This window comes from Arabidopsis lyrata, assembly GCF_000004255.2.
Source record: "Arabidopsis lyrata subsp. lyrata unplaced genomic scaffold ARALYscaffold_4, whole genome shotgun sequence".
In the NCBI taxonomy this organism is placed as follows: Eukaryota; Viridiplantae; Streptophyta; class Magnoliopsida; order Brassicales; family Brassicaceae; genus Arabidopsis; species Arabidopsis lyrata.
The window spans coordinates 1027059-1045011 of NW_003302552.1; the positions used below are offsets into that span (position 1 = coordinate 1027059).

The following is a 17953-nucleotide window of genomic DNA, read 5'->3' on the forward strand; positions in this document are numbered from 1 at the left end:
TTCGGTGTGTATTGGGTTTAATTTAAAAAATACAAGTGATAATATCTTATTCTTCGTCAATTGATATATGATGAGATTAGGTGAAAAGCAAAAAATATCAGTTTCATTAGATGTTCAGAATTGAAACTTTGACTTTTTTACGAATAATATTTTGTTTGGTCAACCAACAAATACGACATTTAATTAATTTTGATTTTTTTTTTTTTCATTATCATCAAGAAATTGTAATTTATTCTATCATATCTACCTATATGCAACACATAATGAACAATTTCACAAACAATTTTACGGCGACGTGCAGTTTTTTTTTTTGACGCGCAGTTCTCTTTGCAATATTCAGATCTCCTACTGACAGTTCTTATATGTACTATACTAACGATGAACAACCATACTCCTAACAGTCGAGATCACAACGGATAGCGCTCTATACTGTATTACTCGGGAACTGCCCATTAATTTTGAACTAGAAAAATACTATTAATCTACAAATTTGCTGTATCAAACGCCAAACCAGATGTAAGAACTTTTAAATCCTTAATCACTTGACCCAAAAAGATTTCCACAATTACTTATGGTTTAAAACTTTTCTTTTTAGGACAGTATATATATTAAAAATATGATATTGGCTGAAGTTAAAGTTTTAAAGAATTGTAACTGAATACCTAAAATACCACAATTTTATAATCTCGGTCGTAAGGAAAAAATAACTATGTTAATTTTGCATATTAGACCTAAATTGCCTAATCTAAAGAGGAAACATAAAGAAAAATAAATATAACAACACATGTTATTATTACTTTTTTTGTAATGAACGAGTACATATTTCCATTTTTTGCGTCAGGATTAAAGAGTTTTCGTAGCTAACGGAGATTCGAATGAAGAAAACGATTTTCGTTGTTTAACGTTTAATTCATTCATTAATTTGAAATCGAATACAAGAGTTGATACACCCATAATACATGAAAAAATAAAAATTCAAATACACAACAACTAATTAATACATATTTAATCATAAATTAGTACGATAAGGAAGTGAATTTACATGATGCTTTCAATACGTAAGCCTTACTCGCTAACGAATTAAGAAATCCTTTATTTTTTTTCTTTAGAACCAATCCCAATCCGACGAGAATCTTGTAAGATTTTTTGTTAAGCAATAATATTTTAAAAGTTGATAAAAATAAATAGATTAACGAAAAAATAGACTGTCGCAATTTTCAAACGTAGTAAAGGAAAACCATATTTCGGGAAGAATAAGGAAATAACATTAACGCATATCGCTAAGTCATAGAACAAAAAGGAAACATCACAAACTTGCATACACATGTTTCCTTTTCTGTAATGGAGTATAAATCCTTTTTCTATTAGTAACTAAAGACCTCGTTGATTATAAATAACCCTTTAAACCTCTCATTATTTCTCACAATCAGCTGATTAAGTGCTTCTCTCGTTCGTTTAAAGCAAAAGACGAACAAGAACCCAACGAAGAGCACAAATCTTCTTGAAGATGTCGATTACGTTAATACACCGTTACATCGTCAAAGACGTTTTTGCCGTTCCGTTTCTTACAAAACAAGGAATTGGTTACCATTACTTTTGTCGTAACTCCGTTTTACATATTCGTCAAAAAGTGGTTCCTCGCTCCGGCTCGAAGAAACGTTCTTGTTACCCACAAAAAGATTCTTTTAAACCATCTAATACCGGAAAATCCCAATCTAAACCGGATCCGGTTCATGAAAAGCCGATTCAAACACCGAGTGAAGAAGGAGAATTTTTTGATGGTTCTGTCACAATGTGTGCAGCTCCTTCGCCAAGACACGTGCCGATTCCGATATTTTGTGGTAGAGAGATGATCAAAGAGTCTTCAAAGCTAGTGAAGACATGAATGACAAGAATAAGAAGAAAACCACTTAATCTTTTTAGATTTTGTTTTGTTCAGCAATTATTAGTATTATCTTTGTCTTTGTTCAGAATTATGTAGCCACTAATCTTCACTCTTACTCACAATCTGTGTAGATGAGTATTTAGTTGCTAACTAATTGTAATTGATCCAGAGTTCGGAGATAATAAATAATTTTAGAGTTTTCGAACTTTTCTTGTTCGTTTCTATAATTATCTGAGTTGTTTACCTTTTGAGTCTTACGACTACTTTAGATTCAAAACTAAGACCATCTCCAATGCCCAACTCTATAATTTCCTCTATTTTAGAGAAACTCTATTTTAGAGGCATACATTGGAGCAAAATCTCCTCTAAAATAGAATTCCTCTAAAATAGAGGAAATTATAAAGTTGGGCATTGAAGATGCCCTAATCGATTTAGACAAATATACGGTATATACCCAACACTGACAAAAGATTGTTGGGTACAAAAAAAAAAAAAAAAAAAAAAAGTTGTGTCTAAATAATAGGATTCAGTGTTCTTCTACATTAAATTTTAGAAGAATTGTTGTGACCATAACTACGAGTTGTTGTGTCTTGTGCGATTGCTTTTAAGGAAGGTAGTGACAGAGCAAGCGTAGGTTACAGTAGCAGCGACTATAAAAACTCCGATGTATGTGCACAGAGTGGTTGCACACACATATAGGTACCTGTTCCGATTGTTCACCAAACACAATCAACAACTATTTTTTTTTTTTTTTAATCGAAAACCAACCCGATCCAAATCGAACCAAACAGGATCAAAGACTTACTTGGGAGAGAAGACGCTCCACACAAAGAGGTGATTCCTCATGAGTAACAAGACGACAGTATATGCGGTCAAGAGTATTGAGTTGATGCAGAGCGGAACAAGGCAAGGGAACCCGAGCTTTAGCTTCAAAATTTGTCCAAGACTTGTTTCTGGGTGAGTTGATATTGTTGAGTGTGAATGGTTTCTTAGCTTTGCACCAATGTACATCACCAATGATAGAAGGAACAACATGGGAGATGCATAGGTGATCATGAACATCAATATCCCAGAGAGTATTGTAGAATGACTAGAGATTCCCTAAAGAAAAAGGGTTTGGTGAATGTGTCAGTGTTTGGGTAAAGATTATACATGGAAAGCGAATTAAGAAATAAAGAGGAAGCAGAGGACTTACGATAAAAGCACCAGCAACATCGATGGTTGCTAAAGTGTTGCTGTTTCCAAGAGCAAAGTGACCTGCCATTCCCATGTAGTAGAGTGCAGCAATCTACAAAAAGAAGAGAAACCCCAAACCATAAAGCTTAAATCGATGAGCTTTTTACGGTATAAATCCCGGACAAAGAAGAATAAAAAAAAAACTGACCTCGACCCATTCGTTGACCTGCAAATCATTAGAAGAAAGACATAAAATTGCTAAGATTTGGAGGAGCAGCAAAAGTATGGGCCCCGAGTTGATCGGTTGTTGGAGAAGTAGCTGTAGAAGACACCAACAAAGTATGTATGCAGAGCCAATCGAATACAAGCAATCACCCACTTCAGCTAGAAAAGACTTGTCTTTGTTTAGCGCAGACCATGGCAAAACCAAAGAAGCTCCAATGGCAGATATAGATAGAAGATAATAAATAACTTTTACTGTGACAGTGGCTCCAAAATCGGTCGACATTTCATCCTGATATCTCCCAGCATGCAGCAAGGTTAGGAACCCACAAGCTGAGAAACCAAATGCTAGGATGCGAACACTTTTTCTATTCGATTCTGTTCGAAAGAGAGTATATAGTCCTAGAACAATAACAAGGAAGTTTGAGATTAGCTGAATCCATTTCACATAACCACTGCCAGCTTGCTGTAGCCACTTCGAAATATCAGGAAGGTAAGTCCAGTTCACGCCCCCTTGATGCCAACCTCTCAGTAATCTACCAGAAATAAGAAGCGAGAAGATAGAACCGAATTTAAAGTCTCTGAGTATGTTCATCCCCTCGGAAAAATTGAATGACTTTGATGTCTTGAAGAGTAACAGAAGATAGAATGTTGATACCATGAAATGCCATATATAATGCTCTTCTTCCACCATTGAACTAGATCCCATGCTTATAACAAGGATCAAAAGAAGAGCAAAAATGAACATCTCTTCTAAATTCAACAAAAAACTCAAACTGCAGACCTGATCCTTGGGCTCATGGTAAACATCTTTGAATAAAGACAGAAAGACAGTGGCACAGATGAAGCATGAAATAAGCATGGCACTCACTCCAAGACCGAGTAAGAGAACAGGTTTCTGCAAACATAGAAGAGTTTGTTAAGCATACTACAGATTTTTTACTAGATTTGGAAACTAGTGACGATTGGCAATTGTAATTTTCTTTAAAGAAGCTCATGGGACTCAAGAAAAGATATCAAAACATACTTCAGTGGTTTTGCTTGCTAACCACTCACTTGCAGTTTTCAAGAAGGTGTTATATGCATCTAAAGCTCTGCTGAAATCTTCCATGGCACTAGACGACCTACCAACATGAAAGCCATCCTTGGAGTTAAATATAAAGAGTTCAAAGTCAGGAGGAGTACGGTGAGTGAAAATCTCATATAACTCACGCACTCTGTTGATTTCTTGGACTTCCAAATGCCATGGAGAACAGCAGCATTCCTAAATAAGCAAATAAGTTGTTTCTCTTTATCCCCAGAACACTCACTAATATCCAATTCAAGGCCCTCACAAGTTCCATCAAGGAAGCAATTGCAGGAGAAGCCTGGAAACGAGGAATTTTGTATCTGTGCTTGCATAAGTCTGAGTAACTGCCATGAATTCAGTTCTAGTGCCCGTAGTTGCTCAAAATCTGAAATGATCAGAGAAAGCGAAGAAAAAACAGTCAAATGCATACCCACAGACTCGAACAGGAAAATGCGAGAGCTCAAAAGTGGTTAACCTCTTAAAGAACTAAGTGTTCCTGGGACAAGGACGCCAACGTTGTTCTTTGGGATAGGCACACCAAATAGAAGAGCTAAAGTTGGCGCCAAATCTACCTACATCAGAAGAATTTTGTTGGTTTCATATCATGCATAACTCATTATCATCAACAGACTTTCCAAAAGAGGTAGATGTTCAACGGACAGGAAAAGAGATGAAAGATATCACAAAAGTTGCAGTGACTGTTCTACCTGGAAAGCTACATTATTGGTAGCTGAAGCATAGTCAGAAATATTGCTATTCAAGCCAATAAAGAGCATTAACGAGTCAGTTTCTTCATATGAGGACCCTCCGTGGTTTCCATTCTCAGTCATGCCATGATCACTGACTATTATCTGAATATGAACCAAAATACGATTAACTCTTGACATATGAAAGTCAAATGGACCTTCAAATACGAAAATTACTCACCAGAAGAGTCTGTCCTTGATCATGGCTGCGATCCATCAAGGCTCTTAAATGCATTGTTCTAACTATATCATCCATTTCTTTAAGTTTTGCAGGCATCAAGGGGCTAGAATAGAGAAACAAATAACAAGATGATTCAGCCATACAACTAGTAAACTTTCTACTCACAAATGGGTTATGAAACTAGGAAAGACCTGTTACGACCGCCAGTATGTCCAACGTGATCCAAACCAAGGTAATGAAGGATCTGATAAGGGGTAGATCTAGTAAGAATAAAGCACAGAAAACCTTAATTGATATCCAAGAGGAATTTTTGTTTAAGTCACTATATATTTTAAGGGAATAGAGAACAATCAATTGGCGTTCGACGGACAAAACACCAATCCTGGGGATAAGAGAAAAAGCAAAAACTAACCAAGAGATTCCAGTCATCACTGTTAAGCTCATCGGGCAAGTGTCGAGAAACATTTCTGTCTACCTGTACTGTATCTTTGACCTGTCCAAAAAACATTTTTTTTTGTTCATATGACCATGACATAGATAAGAAAAAAGCAATCAACAAAACCAAAGATCACATAAAAACTCACAAAGAAACTGCTAACACCGTCATGTCTCATAAATAACCCTGGGAATAACTTGAGCCACGTCTCATCACCGAGCATCACCATCTTCCAACCAATCCTGAAAAATTGACCTGGTAATTTTGGAGCACTGTTACAAGGGCTTTTCTTTCAACTGCATATGTTTGCAAACATGAAACATTTCTCATTGAAAAAACTAATAGCTACCAAGAAGGTTGTCATCTAAGAGAGCTTGTGTGTTAAAATTAAAAGCCACGTCCAAGAAACCACCAATTGCCCCAGAAACCATCGCCTGAAAAAAACAATGATATATATCAACTCAGCAAGCAAAACAATTCATCTTAAACTGTGATCATCCACTTAACAACGACGATACACACACCTTCAATCTCGGCATTGTAACAGTTGGAGGAGCTGCTTTAGCATGGTAACCAATAGCATCTCCATTAGCCAACAATGACTGAGTATAAGGCATAGACTCTTTCCATACCTTCCATGGAGGTTTACCATCTTTCCCAAGAACGAACTCCGCAGGAAGCCCATCAATAACCTAAACTAGCAATAATTGTGTTAACATAACATCCTTAAAAAAAAAAAACATTCTCTCACAAAAATCAAGATCCACAAATTTCAACAAAGTGCAACATACCATCAAAATCAGTCGATCATATTTAGAAGAGATTCCAGACAAATCCTACAAATTCACCAAAATCAGCGAAAGATACTCAAAAGGAAGCTTACGCATTTGTATTTGGATTCACAAAAAAAAAAAAAAAAAAAAAAAAAAAAAAAAAAACCTGGTAGAGCAATTTCAGTTTTTCAGGATGATGAAGCTCCGATTCGTTCGAAATCGGAGAAGAATCACAGAAAGGATCTCGATAGCTCTCCGAGCCACTGCCAATTTCAACATAAACGAATCAATAAAGCGTAGATTTCTTCTTCTTCGACTTCAAATGTTATTGAATTAGTAGTACCTGACACCGGAGAGAGTCGGCTTGACGGGGAAGAAACCGAATACAAAAATGGAGAGGCCGATAATCTGAAGAAATATCCCAGCCACCGTAAAAATCGTCAGTCTCGTACAAGTCATCGCCGTCGTCATTTTCAAGATCCGGCGAGAAACTGAACCAAAAGAATTCAAAAAAGAAAAGAAAGAGGACAAAGGAAGCTTTGGGCCTAATAAAAGCCCAATAAGAATAAAAAGCCCAGTAAGGACTCTGCTTTATTATAACGGTCACTGTAGTTTCTCTGTGTGTCAGAGAGAGAGTGTGTAGAAAGAAAGAAGCCTAAAATGGCTAAAAGGTTAGGTGCAATCCTTGTTTGAAAAATCGCTAGGCGCTAGTCGGGCGCTCGGCATGGGCCTAGCGATTAATCAGAAATCGGATTAAAATCGGGGATTAATCGGGGATTAGTTTTAGGGTTATTTTAATATTTTTAAAACATATTAATCCAATATTATTTTCAAAATTGCAGTAAACACATAAAAATGTATTTTTGAGACAAAATTTTATGATTTTTATTACAAATTTTTGATTTTTATTAAAATTTGAACATAAATTATTGTAAAACATTACAAACTCTCAATTCAAATGATTGAATAACAAAAATAAAAAGTTTTTTTACACTAGCAATCTAAAAATAATCGGAGTATGTAAGATTAGGCGGGGAATAATCGGATTAGGCGGAAAGTAATCGGATTAGGCGGAGAGTAATCGGGTGACTGATTTCTTTAAGGGATTAGTCATTAATCGAGACGGATAGGGTGGGCCTAGCGATTAAGCGGGGAGTAATCGGGTCTAGGCGGGGATTTTTAGAACAGGGGGTGCAATGTTACATAGAGGCTTAAGGTCACGAGTCTACTCATTAAAAACTCTGACACTTTGACCAATCAAAAACTAAAGACCGCACCAGTTGTGTCACGTGCGCCTCTAAACTGTATTCAATTTCAAATTTTCAATTGAACATAAATGATTCATGCGGTTTCCAAACGCAGTAAACGCTAAAGCGTTAACGTATGTATCTGGCATGATGGATGTTGGACCAAATTTTAATCTACTTTTACCAAACCATAACAAATATGAATAAACAGAACTTACTTAATTGAACCAAATAAATTGTTTTAGCGAATAATTTTTTTTTAATTGAAACTAAACCAAGCTGAAATAAAACTCTACGATTTTTCGTTTTCAGATTATGCCGAAAAAAAAACAAAAAATGATATTGTATCTAATCGGCTTTTTTAGATTAGTTGAGGATTATATGATAATTTGTGTTGGGATGCGCTCAAAACTCAAATTTGGTAAAGTTTTGTTACAAACTATTTTGGATGTAATATGAAACTTAATTTGATCATATTTGTTAAATTTCATGGGCTTCACATTTTGATCCTAAATTTGATGATATGAAACTAAGCTTGAGGCAAATTCCTAACATTATAAAATGTCACAGCATCACGATACTCGCCGTTACGTAATTTAGCATGTTTTCTAGGGTTTTTTTCAAAGTCCTGTGATATAATTACTAATTTAAGCGTCAATGTACAATCTTCCAATCCTAAACTCTCATCAATATTTACAAAAACTTTCCAAAAATACAACATTGTTTGTTCTATAAACTTTCAATATTCCATGTATATTACTCGTAGAACACTTGCTTTATATAGACAGATCAATAGATTTTTCCACAAACGCAAACCATTTTAATATTGTTGTTGTCAACGAAAATTGATACTACTATTTATATGTAGTTAATACCGTCTTAATCACATCAACCATACGATTTTTACCATGTGGAACCCTTCATAATTCATATGGTATCATAAATTCGCAATACAGTAAAACTTCTATAAATTAATAATATTGGGACCAAAAAATTTTATTAATTAGGAGAGGTATTAATTTATCGATATATAGAGAGATTTTCCTAATTTTGTAATTTTTTAAAAAATTTCTATCTAAAAGTATTTTTTTTCTTTATAAGCAATATTTTTTTTAAACCAATTGCAAGTAGAGAACCAATTATTAAGTTTAAAAAACAACCCAAACTTTTTTTCGAATAATAGAGTCATATTTCATTAATTTTTTTTACATATAATATTTTAAATATATATCATAGTAATTCAAATATGACATATATAAATTTATATCATATATATATATAAAGTTAAATATACATATAAATATATATATATATATTAAGTTAAATATATATATATATATATTGATAAGTTTATATAATTATTAATTTATAATATAGATGGGACTATATGTTTACAAGAAATTTTCAAAAAAATTATTATCTTATTAATTTATCGATTTATGTCATATTTTACATTGGTCTCAACTCGGGACCAAAAAAATTTATTATTTTAGAGAGGTTATTAATTTATAGAGTATTAATTAATAGAGGTTTTATTGTAATTCAACTTCAACACGAGAGTTTCGTCGGAAGAGAAAATACTCGAATAGGGAGCCAGAGATACGAATACGAGCCACATGTATAACAATGGGTAAAATAATTGTATTCTTGGAGTAATAAAGTAAAGAATGGAGTAGTTGCTTATTTTTATTTGGTTATTAGAAATAAAAATCTGTGTGTTCAAAAAAAAAAAAAAAAAAGAATAAAAATCTGTACGGACAGTGGATCGTGTCCCAATCAGATTTCTTGTGGCTACTACGGGTTTGGTTTTGGGTCCCCTCTAAATTTTTAGTGGTCGACACTGTTTTATTTACTCTGGGTCGTGGGCCCTCCTATTTGTTTCTTCGCATCAAGGAATGCTTAAAACATTATTTTATTCAAATCAAACCCTTTAATTTTCTTTTTCTTTTTGCCTTTAATTACGGTTTTAGTCTATGGAATGATGATTGAAATCAGTGTTTGGTTCGGTTGATGACGTTAGTAAAGTATATGTGATTAGTAATGTTGAGGTTATGTAATCTATATCTACTAAATCAACAGTCACTTTTTAAATAACTGCAGCTTTCTCTATCTACCACATGTCATAAGTCTCAAATTCTCTTCTTTTACTTTTCTACGCCATTTTACTTATTTATTTGATAAAAATATATTCCTACAATGTTATCCTTTTTTTTCTCTTATCTAATTAAACTCACAACTAATCAAAAATATAAAAATTTTTTTCAATTCTTTCTCCCACGTTCCATTTACTCATTTCCTTAAATGGTAAAAAAGCTCGTAAGATAATGTAATTTCAGTTAAATTTTATTTTGAATTACATATTCAATTTGTTCTATAAAAATACTTCAGTCATGATACCCCCTTAATTTGTATGTATATGACAACTTCATATTACACAATTATTCGTGCATGATACCCCTTTACTGGGATTGAACAAAAATTATTCGTGCATGACAACTTAATTTTCCAATTCAGTACTGTACATAGATTGTATAATGGACTGTATATATCATGAGTAGATATGGAACATTAGCTTACAAAACTATTTTGAGGACACAACTCTTCCGACAAGTTATTATGCCCCATTATTGACCGTTAGTAAATTTTCAAAAAATATTGCACTAATGTGTTTGAAATTAAAAACTTATTTTTGTCATTTTCGAGTTGCACTATTATCATAATATGATTAGATTAAATATTTTTGATGATGATGGTATATATATAATAAAAAATAATAATAAGAAAGCGTTGATATTATTTTGTTCTTTCTGAGTTTTGTCATGAGATACTAGTATACTACCATAGTTCCATATATTTGATTTACAAATATGAAATTATGGTATAGCCCTTGACGTTCTTTAGAGTTTCTTGTTAGTTTTTGCAGTAAATACGACGATCGAATTTAGTTACAAGACTATAAGTGAACAAAGTGAGACACCTCATTTTATGCTTCCCTATAAAAGAAATTCTCCACTGACCCAAACACACACTTCTCTTCTCTCTCTCATCTCATAGGAGACTTATATCACACCATATCCAATAACCACCACACACAAACCAATATCCTTTTTTTGTTTCTTTTGTTTTTTGGACAACAACAAATATCCTAAAATAATAACAATATATCTTTTTTCTTTCCAAAAATAATCATTTAAGAAACCCCATCATCTTGTAGTATTATTTAATTAATAAACCTCTCCCTGAAAATATCTCATCCTTCACCAATCAAATGTCTTCTTCTCTACCTTTGAGGTGGAAAATTAAAATTTTAATATATTCCTTTAGCTTTCTCCTTTTCTCCTTCTTCTCTCTGAGTTTTTGTTTGATATATCCTCTCCATTTTCCTTGTTGATTCATCAACTAGATCTAATTCTCACAAAGAGACTTAGATTTTCTTTCTTTCAAATCCTTCAAAAACTAGGGTTTTTACTGTCTTCAAGTCATATTTATTCTTCTAAATTTAGCAAAAAGAACACGATTTACTTTCCATTTCAGTCGTCTTGTCACACTCTCTCTTCTTTAAAGTCTCCCTTTTTAGCAAAAAAATCTCTCTCTCACAAATTTTCCTCTGGGTTCTTCTTCCTCCTCTCTTTACTTTCTCATATATATCTCTCATTCTTGAATCTTGATCCATCAAAATCAAATCCCGTTCGAAACCTAAGCTCTCTTCTTGCTTCTAGGGTTTTTTCTTGTTGTAATGGCGAGAGAAAAGATTCAGATCAGGAAGATCGACAACGCGACGGCGAGACAAGTGACGTTTTCGAAACGAAGAAGAGGCCTTTTCAAGAAAGCTGAAGAGCTCTCCGTTCTCTGCGACGCCGATGTTGCTCTCATCATCTTCTCTTCCACCGGAAAACTCTTCGAGTTCTGTAGCTCCAGGTCTTTCTTTCTCTCTCTCTCTCTCTCTCTAACTATCTATCTCGTTTAGATGTCTCATAACTCGTAGAAGGAATCTTGTCTAGATCCAGACAAAAACTGTTTTTCAGATGTATATGTGATACATAGAAGTTTACTGTATCAATCTTTATAGGACCACTAACTATTTATATAATTAAAATACTTGTTGGAAATATTAATCATGACCATAAATGACATAGATAAAGTGTATAGTAAACTCTGTATTTAGATAAATTAAGGTATCTAATTACGGTAATATTCAAAAAGATGTAAATATGGATATATGTATATATATAAGGTATCTAATTACGGTAATATTCAAAAAGATGTAAATATGGATATATGTATATATATATAAATCTATGTATATGTATCTTGTGGTATAATATGTATAAGCCATCAATGTCATATTTATTTCGAAATATGTGGATACCATAACATTAGGAGTTTAGGAGGTATCTATATGTGTGGAATATTAGTGTTGGGAAAAGTCATTGAGATATTATGGATATGTTATTAATATCGTATTAGAAAGCTACGATATTGGATTTTTGACCCACTAGTTTTTTTTTTTTTTGTTTTTTTTGGTAAAAGGTTAAGGGTCTAAATGGTGACATTATCTTGAGGAATTGTTGTGGAAAACTTGTTGAATTATTCTTTGGTCACATCATTTACACTTGAGGAAAACTTGAGGAAATTAAGTCACGTCATTTGGTTTAGTAATATTTTTAAGCTTGTAATATTATTATTGTTATGTTTTTAATAAATTATGAATACTTTCATATTATAAATCATAATTTTCATAAATCTTTTTAATCTGTTTGTGTGATGATTATAAAAAATAGTTAGTTAACTTTTCTTAAAAAATAAAAAACATAAATATTGATGAAATTGGTTAGGTTTATATTGATGACTAAACACTAAAAATAATTCCGTAAATAATTAATTTTAATAGCTTATGGTTTTATATATCAATTATGTTTGATAAAACTATTAAAAATATTAACCTATAATTCCACCAAAATCTACCTTTTTTAATTATAGTTTATTTGCTAAATTATGTTGTTATATTAATAAGATTATTAAGTATATAAAACTTTAAATAAATTATTTTCATTTTTTATGGGGCTTTTGCAAAAATGCCACTTTTCAAAAATACCCCTTTTTAAAAACCTTATAAAAAATGTTCTTAAAAATATAAGATTTATCCAAATATGTATGTAATATTATTAAAACATACACAAACTACATTTCTATGTATCTAAAATCTTATAAATACTTTATAAATACTTTATAAATGCATTTTAAATACCTTTAAAAACCTTTAAAATATCTTGTAAAACATTTGAAAAACCTTAAAAATCCTTTAAAATAACTTGTAAAACCTTTAAAACACCTTATAAAACCTTATAAATACTTGGATCGAGTCTTCAAGTAGTAGTTACAATCCATAAGTACCTTATAAACCTAATAAAACTTTATAAAAATTTCAGATTTAAAAAAGGGCATTTTTGAAAATGGACATCTAAAAGAGGCATTTTTGAAAAGAGGCACACCAAAAGGGGTATTTTTAACAATTTTCCTTTTTTTATCATCGTAAATTTTGATAAAAATTGGTAAAATTACCTAAACATATAAAAAAACTTATAATAACTTATTTTGTTTATTTCATTAATATGGTTGACAAAAATATATTTAATTAAGTATTTTTATAAGTTTATATCTTTCATTAATTTTTCAAAAATTCAGCCAGATTCAGCGGTTACCATTTGAGTTCTAAATTATTCAGCCAGATTCAGCAATTCAGCAATTCAACCAGATTCAGCCGGATTCAGCGGTTACCATTTAGACCCTAAGTTTCGACCCACTAGTTATCAGTTCAGTTCCTACCTTCGGTGACATACACACTCACAAATAAGTGTGTATGTAACTAAAAACTTCAGTGTTTGACATGAAATAATGTATATGTTTGGGATTAGGTTTGCATCTTTTGATTTTAGAATTTGGGTATATTGTCGATGTTTATATAACATACATAATAGAGCAAAGATCATTGACAGTCTTATATAATAAGAAATTTATTGGAATGTGTTTGCATTATATAATGAAGCATGAAGGAAGTCCTAGAGAGGCATAACTTGCAGTCAAAGAATTTGGAGAAGCTTGATCAGCCATCTCTTGAGTTACAGGTTAGCTACATTTTCTTTCGCAATTTCTGTAACTTACAAAATAAGAGTATTGCTCCGGTGGATTACCAATATTTTTTAGATTACTATATATACTCATGTACACAAGATTGATCAAGAATCTGTAATTTATTGTATCAATAGGCATAGGCCTGAGCAATATACCTGGAACCGAATACCCGAACCTAAAAACCCGGAAAGATATCCAAACCGAACTAAAACCGATTTTTAAAAATATCCGAATGGGTCCTAGACCTTCCTATTTGAAAAAACCTGAACCGAATTCAATATCCGTGGGCATCCGAATACAAATATACACCTAAAAATATTAGTTATATTTATATTTATAATACTCCGAATACCTAAAATTACAATAATAAATCTGAAAATATTATATTTTGTTATATTTGGTTAAATACAATGTATTTTTGAGTAATCGGGTATTTCAGTTAGATTTGGGTATATATGAGTAAAAACTCCGAACCCGACCCGAACCCGAAAATATTTCGGATATTTTTAGTTATTTTCGGGTATTTTGTTTTTTTTTTGTAAATACCCGAATCCGAACCGAATTTTTAGAATACTCGAATGGGTCTCAACCTTCCTATCCGAATAGATCCGAAACCCGAAAAAAAGATCCGATCGGGTGTAGGTACCCGAATGCCCAGGCCTTTGTAGGCAAGCATTATATTATTGCTTATGATTAATTAGTCTACATTTTAACATAAGAAAATAATCAATCCATGTAGGAGTAATGAATGGATGCGAGCTGTCTAAGGATATACTTGTATAATAGTCATGTGTAGAGATTTGAGCTTTAGAGCATTATGGATATGATTAAGAGCTTAACTCAATGTTTATTCTGTAGCTGGTTGAGAACAGTGATCACGCCCGAATGAGTAAAGAAATTGCGGACAAGAGCCACCGACTAAGGTACATTATCTATGTAAATTCCATGAATTTTTGAACTAACTATCATTTTCTAACTATGTGTTTATATGATCATATATAGGCAAATGAGAGGAGAGGAACTTCAAGGACTTGACATTGAAGGGCTGCAACAGCTAGAGAAGGCCCTTGAAACTGGTTTGACGCGTGTGATTGAAACAAAGGTTAATTGTTAAGAAAATTACATGATACAATGTAGAAGATTTCTCTAAGCTTACGACTATACACAATTTACTATTACGAGATGTTGTTATTGCAGAGTGACAAGATTATGAATGAGATCAGCGAACTTCAGAAAAAGGTAAGAATTAATCAAAATAACGTTTATTCTTTACTTCTTGATTTCAATATAAATTAAATTTTGGCAGTTTCAAGAGCCAACAATATCATATTCCTTTCTTTTTTTGGTGTTCAGGGAATGCAATTGATGGATGAGAACAAGCGGTTGAGGCAGCAAGTATGTGTCTTACCCTCCGTTTATAACAAAACTTTTTTCCTTTGTTTACACTACACACACTCCTGAATTTAAACTCAGGATTATGAATTACTAAGTTACAGACCCTGATTATCTATAACATATATCTTTGATCATACTGTGAGATAAATGAATAAACCAAAGTGATTATCGCGACTGAAATTTGTTTTTAAATCTATGGTAACCATGTAGCTAGTTAGTTAGTCCCTAAGGTCCTAGAGGTAAGAGTGTGCATGGTTTTGGTTCGTTTTTTTTTTCGTCTTCATAATTTTTTTAAAAAGTTTTATGAAATATGGAACCGAAAATATAATGAATTTAATTCTTGTTTGATATGGTTTGGTTGAGACTTCATGTCAAGATTTGCTCATTCGTAATTTGATCTCTAGCTAGAGAAATTCAAAACACATGCATGGTGCCAAAATGCAAATAATTAGAGAACTTAATGATTTGTTTTGTCTTTATTTTTGCAGGGAACGCAACTAACGGAAGAGAACGAGCGACTTGGCATGCAAGTACGTGTATATATAATCTTGATTATTTTGAGTTTTGTATGTTTCTTTCGGTTTAATGTTAAATTTGGAATATTTGTTTGGTTACGGTGTAGATATGCAATAATGTGCATGAATACGGTGGTATCGCTGAATCGGAGAACGCCGCCGTGTACGAGGAAGGACACTCGTCGGAGTCTATTACTAACGCTGGAAACTCCACCGGAGCACCTGTTGACTCCGAGTGCTCCGATACTTCCCTTAGGCTCGGGTAACAAATTAATCACCCTTTCTTTTCTTTTTTCCATTCTCTTTATTTAACAATAATTTAGGCACCAAAAGACCATATGTTGGCTATTTATTTACAATGCAAAAAATGGATGACAAAATCGTAAATAAGTTGGTTCATTTATATTTATATGCTTTTGATAAACACTGTTATTTCTCTCCGATATCTTACTATTTGTTTTCATGCACAAAAAAATATACCACTTATTTATGTTTGTCTTTTTAAAATTTTTGCCCCTAAATATAATCATCTAGCTAGCTTTATCGCTCTAAAAAGAGTATCGGATTTAATGCTTGGTGTTGTGCAGCTTACCGTATGGTGGTTAGAGATGGGACAATCCAAAGAAGTTGATGGAGGGAGGAGAGTAATGTAAATCTTTTTTTAACTCGGTAACAACAAGAGACAATGTCTAAATAGTAAAATCTAAAATGTTTGTTGTAAGTTTCTGTTTGCAGAAGAGGCTTTCCTATTTTTATGATTATCAGTTTATCACTATATTTGATATCTCTTCACTGTATTTCTGGTTTGTGACGTTTGTCACCAACAAACTGTATTGACATGGAAGGTTAGAAAATGAAGTATTGTAGAATTTTGATTATCGATCTACTCTTGCTTAGGGATCAAAAATATAATTTAGTGATGCCTGAAATAACTGATCATCATAGGACTTAGTCTCATTAGAGATTTTGGTGTTACAAAAGCGTGTTGTTTTTGTTGAATCTATAGTACAAAGTTTAACAAGTTATCTGAGACCAGAGTTTTTCAAGAGTCTTCATTGTGATTATGGTGAATTAATGATATAACTTTGTGTGTGTGACAATTGCAACGTGTCTTGTTTTGAGGAACACATGTCTGTTGTTTAGTTGGATCTGTGGGGTTGGATGAGATTGAGTTCTATGATGTTAAGTTTTTTTTTTTTTTTTTTTTTTTTTTTGTTGGTTTAATGTTAAACTATGATGATTCAGCAAAATATGGTTCCGACTTCCCGTTCGTTCCATTCACCGTACTTTACCTCATAAAGTTTGAGTCTTTCTTGGCGAGTAAGAGCCGAAATGCTTCTAAATTGCTTGAACATATCATTCAAAAGTGCTAAAGAGAAAGCTTTATCATTCAAAAGTGCTAAAGAGAAAGCTGGACCTGTGGAAGAGTTCCAATGGCTAGGGCTAATGCTCGTTATAGCTGTTCCATTCCCTTGAACTGGTGCTTGGACAGGCGCTATAATAGCATCGATCTTCGACATGACGTTCGGTCTGCTGTTTTGTCTAGTTTCTACGTTGTTGTGTTGGCTGGACTGTTGCCTGTTGGCAAATCTTGGTCTCTGAAACAAGCCATTGTGGCCAGGACCGGCGTATGGGGAGTTCTAGAGGAGAAAATGTGTAGGGCAAAATTTTTTTTGGGTAAATTTAAGACCTAAATTTTTTTTTTTTTTGGGTGATTCACCGGGAGACAAGTGTCTCCCGTGTTTTATTAAAATATGAAAATAAATGTCATTACACACGGATTAGCCGTGGTCGTGTTGACCCAAAGCTATCTTTTTAATATCGAATCCAAATTACTCGGAACCGAATCAAATGAATGAAGGGTCCAAATTTTTTTTTAGTAAGAAAAAAAAATAATTTTTAAGATTTTAAAATATTTTTAGCATGAGAAAGGTCTTTTTATTTTTATATGAAGAAAGGACTAATTTTAAAATTTTGTACGGGAACTCTAAATTAATTGAGCCGGCCTTCTGGCAGCGTAGTTGGTATTGCTTCTCTTCTTTGTATTAATTAAATCTCCCACTTAGCGTCATATATAGGCCCATTATTTTCTTAGAGAGGCCCGATTTTATCGATTTTTTGTCATGTGGCTTTAGTGTGGAAGCCCTATTAGATGGCCATTTATCGTTTTATTAAT

At 32.8% G+C, this 17953-nt stretch overlaps 3 protein-coding genes across 3 annotated transcripts; 2 read left to right on the forward strand and 1 right to left on the reverse strand.

Annotated features, from left to right (window-relative positions):
* Positions 1–1459: 1459 nt before the first annotated feature.
* LOC9316517 lies at positions 1460–2390 on the forward strand. The gene has a single exon (XM_002878575.2). It carries the CDS (start codon positions 1508–1510, stop codon positions 1883–1885), a length of 378 nt encoding a protein of 125 aa, XP_002878621.1. The 5' UTR covers positions 1460–1507; the 3' UTR covers positions 1886–2390.
* Positions 2316–6997, reverse strand: LOC9314689 (GPI ethanolamine phosphate transferase 2). Its single transcript, XM_021029127.1, has 17 exons — positions 6832–6997; positions 6655–6751; positions 6507–6551; positions 6240–6407; positions 6065–6149; positions 5864–5970; positions 5692–5772; positions 5471–5523; positions 5280–5382; positions 5060–5203; positions 4828–4924; positions 4500–4737; positions 4311–4407; positions 3270–4181; positions 3081–3173; positions 2691–2986; positions 2316–2588 (listed from the first exon to the last, which is right to left on the reverse strand). The coding sequence occupies exons 1-17, from the start codon at positions 6957–6959 to the stop codon at positions 2459–2461; spliced, it is 2874 nt and encodes a 957-aa protein (XP_020884786.1). The 5' UTR covers positions 6960–6997; the 3' UTR covers positions 2316–2458.
* Positions 6998–10972: 3975 nt separating this feature from the next.
* On the forward strand, positions 10973–16655 carry LOC9316518 (MADS-box protein SVP). The gene is made up of 9 exons (XM_021029273.1): positions 10973–11653; positions 13782–13860; positions 14726–14790; positions 14870–14969; positions 15065–15106; positions 15221–15262; positions 15751–15792; positions 15885–16039; positions 16365–16655. The coding sequence occupies exons 1-9, from the start codon at positions 11472–11474 to the stop codon at positions 16381–16383; spliced, it is 726 nt and encodes a 241-aa protein (XP_020884932.1). The 5' UTR covers positions 10973–11471; the 3' UTR covers positions 16384–16655.
* The last annotated feature ends 1298 nt before the right edge of the window (positions 16656–17953 follow it).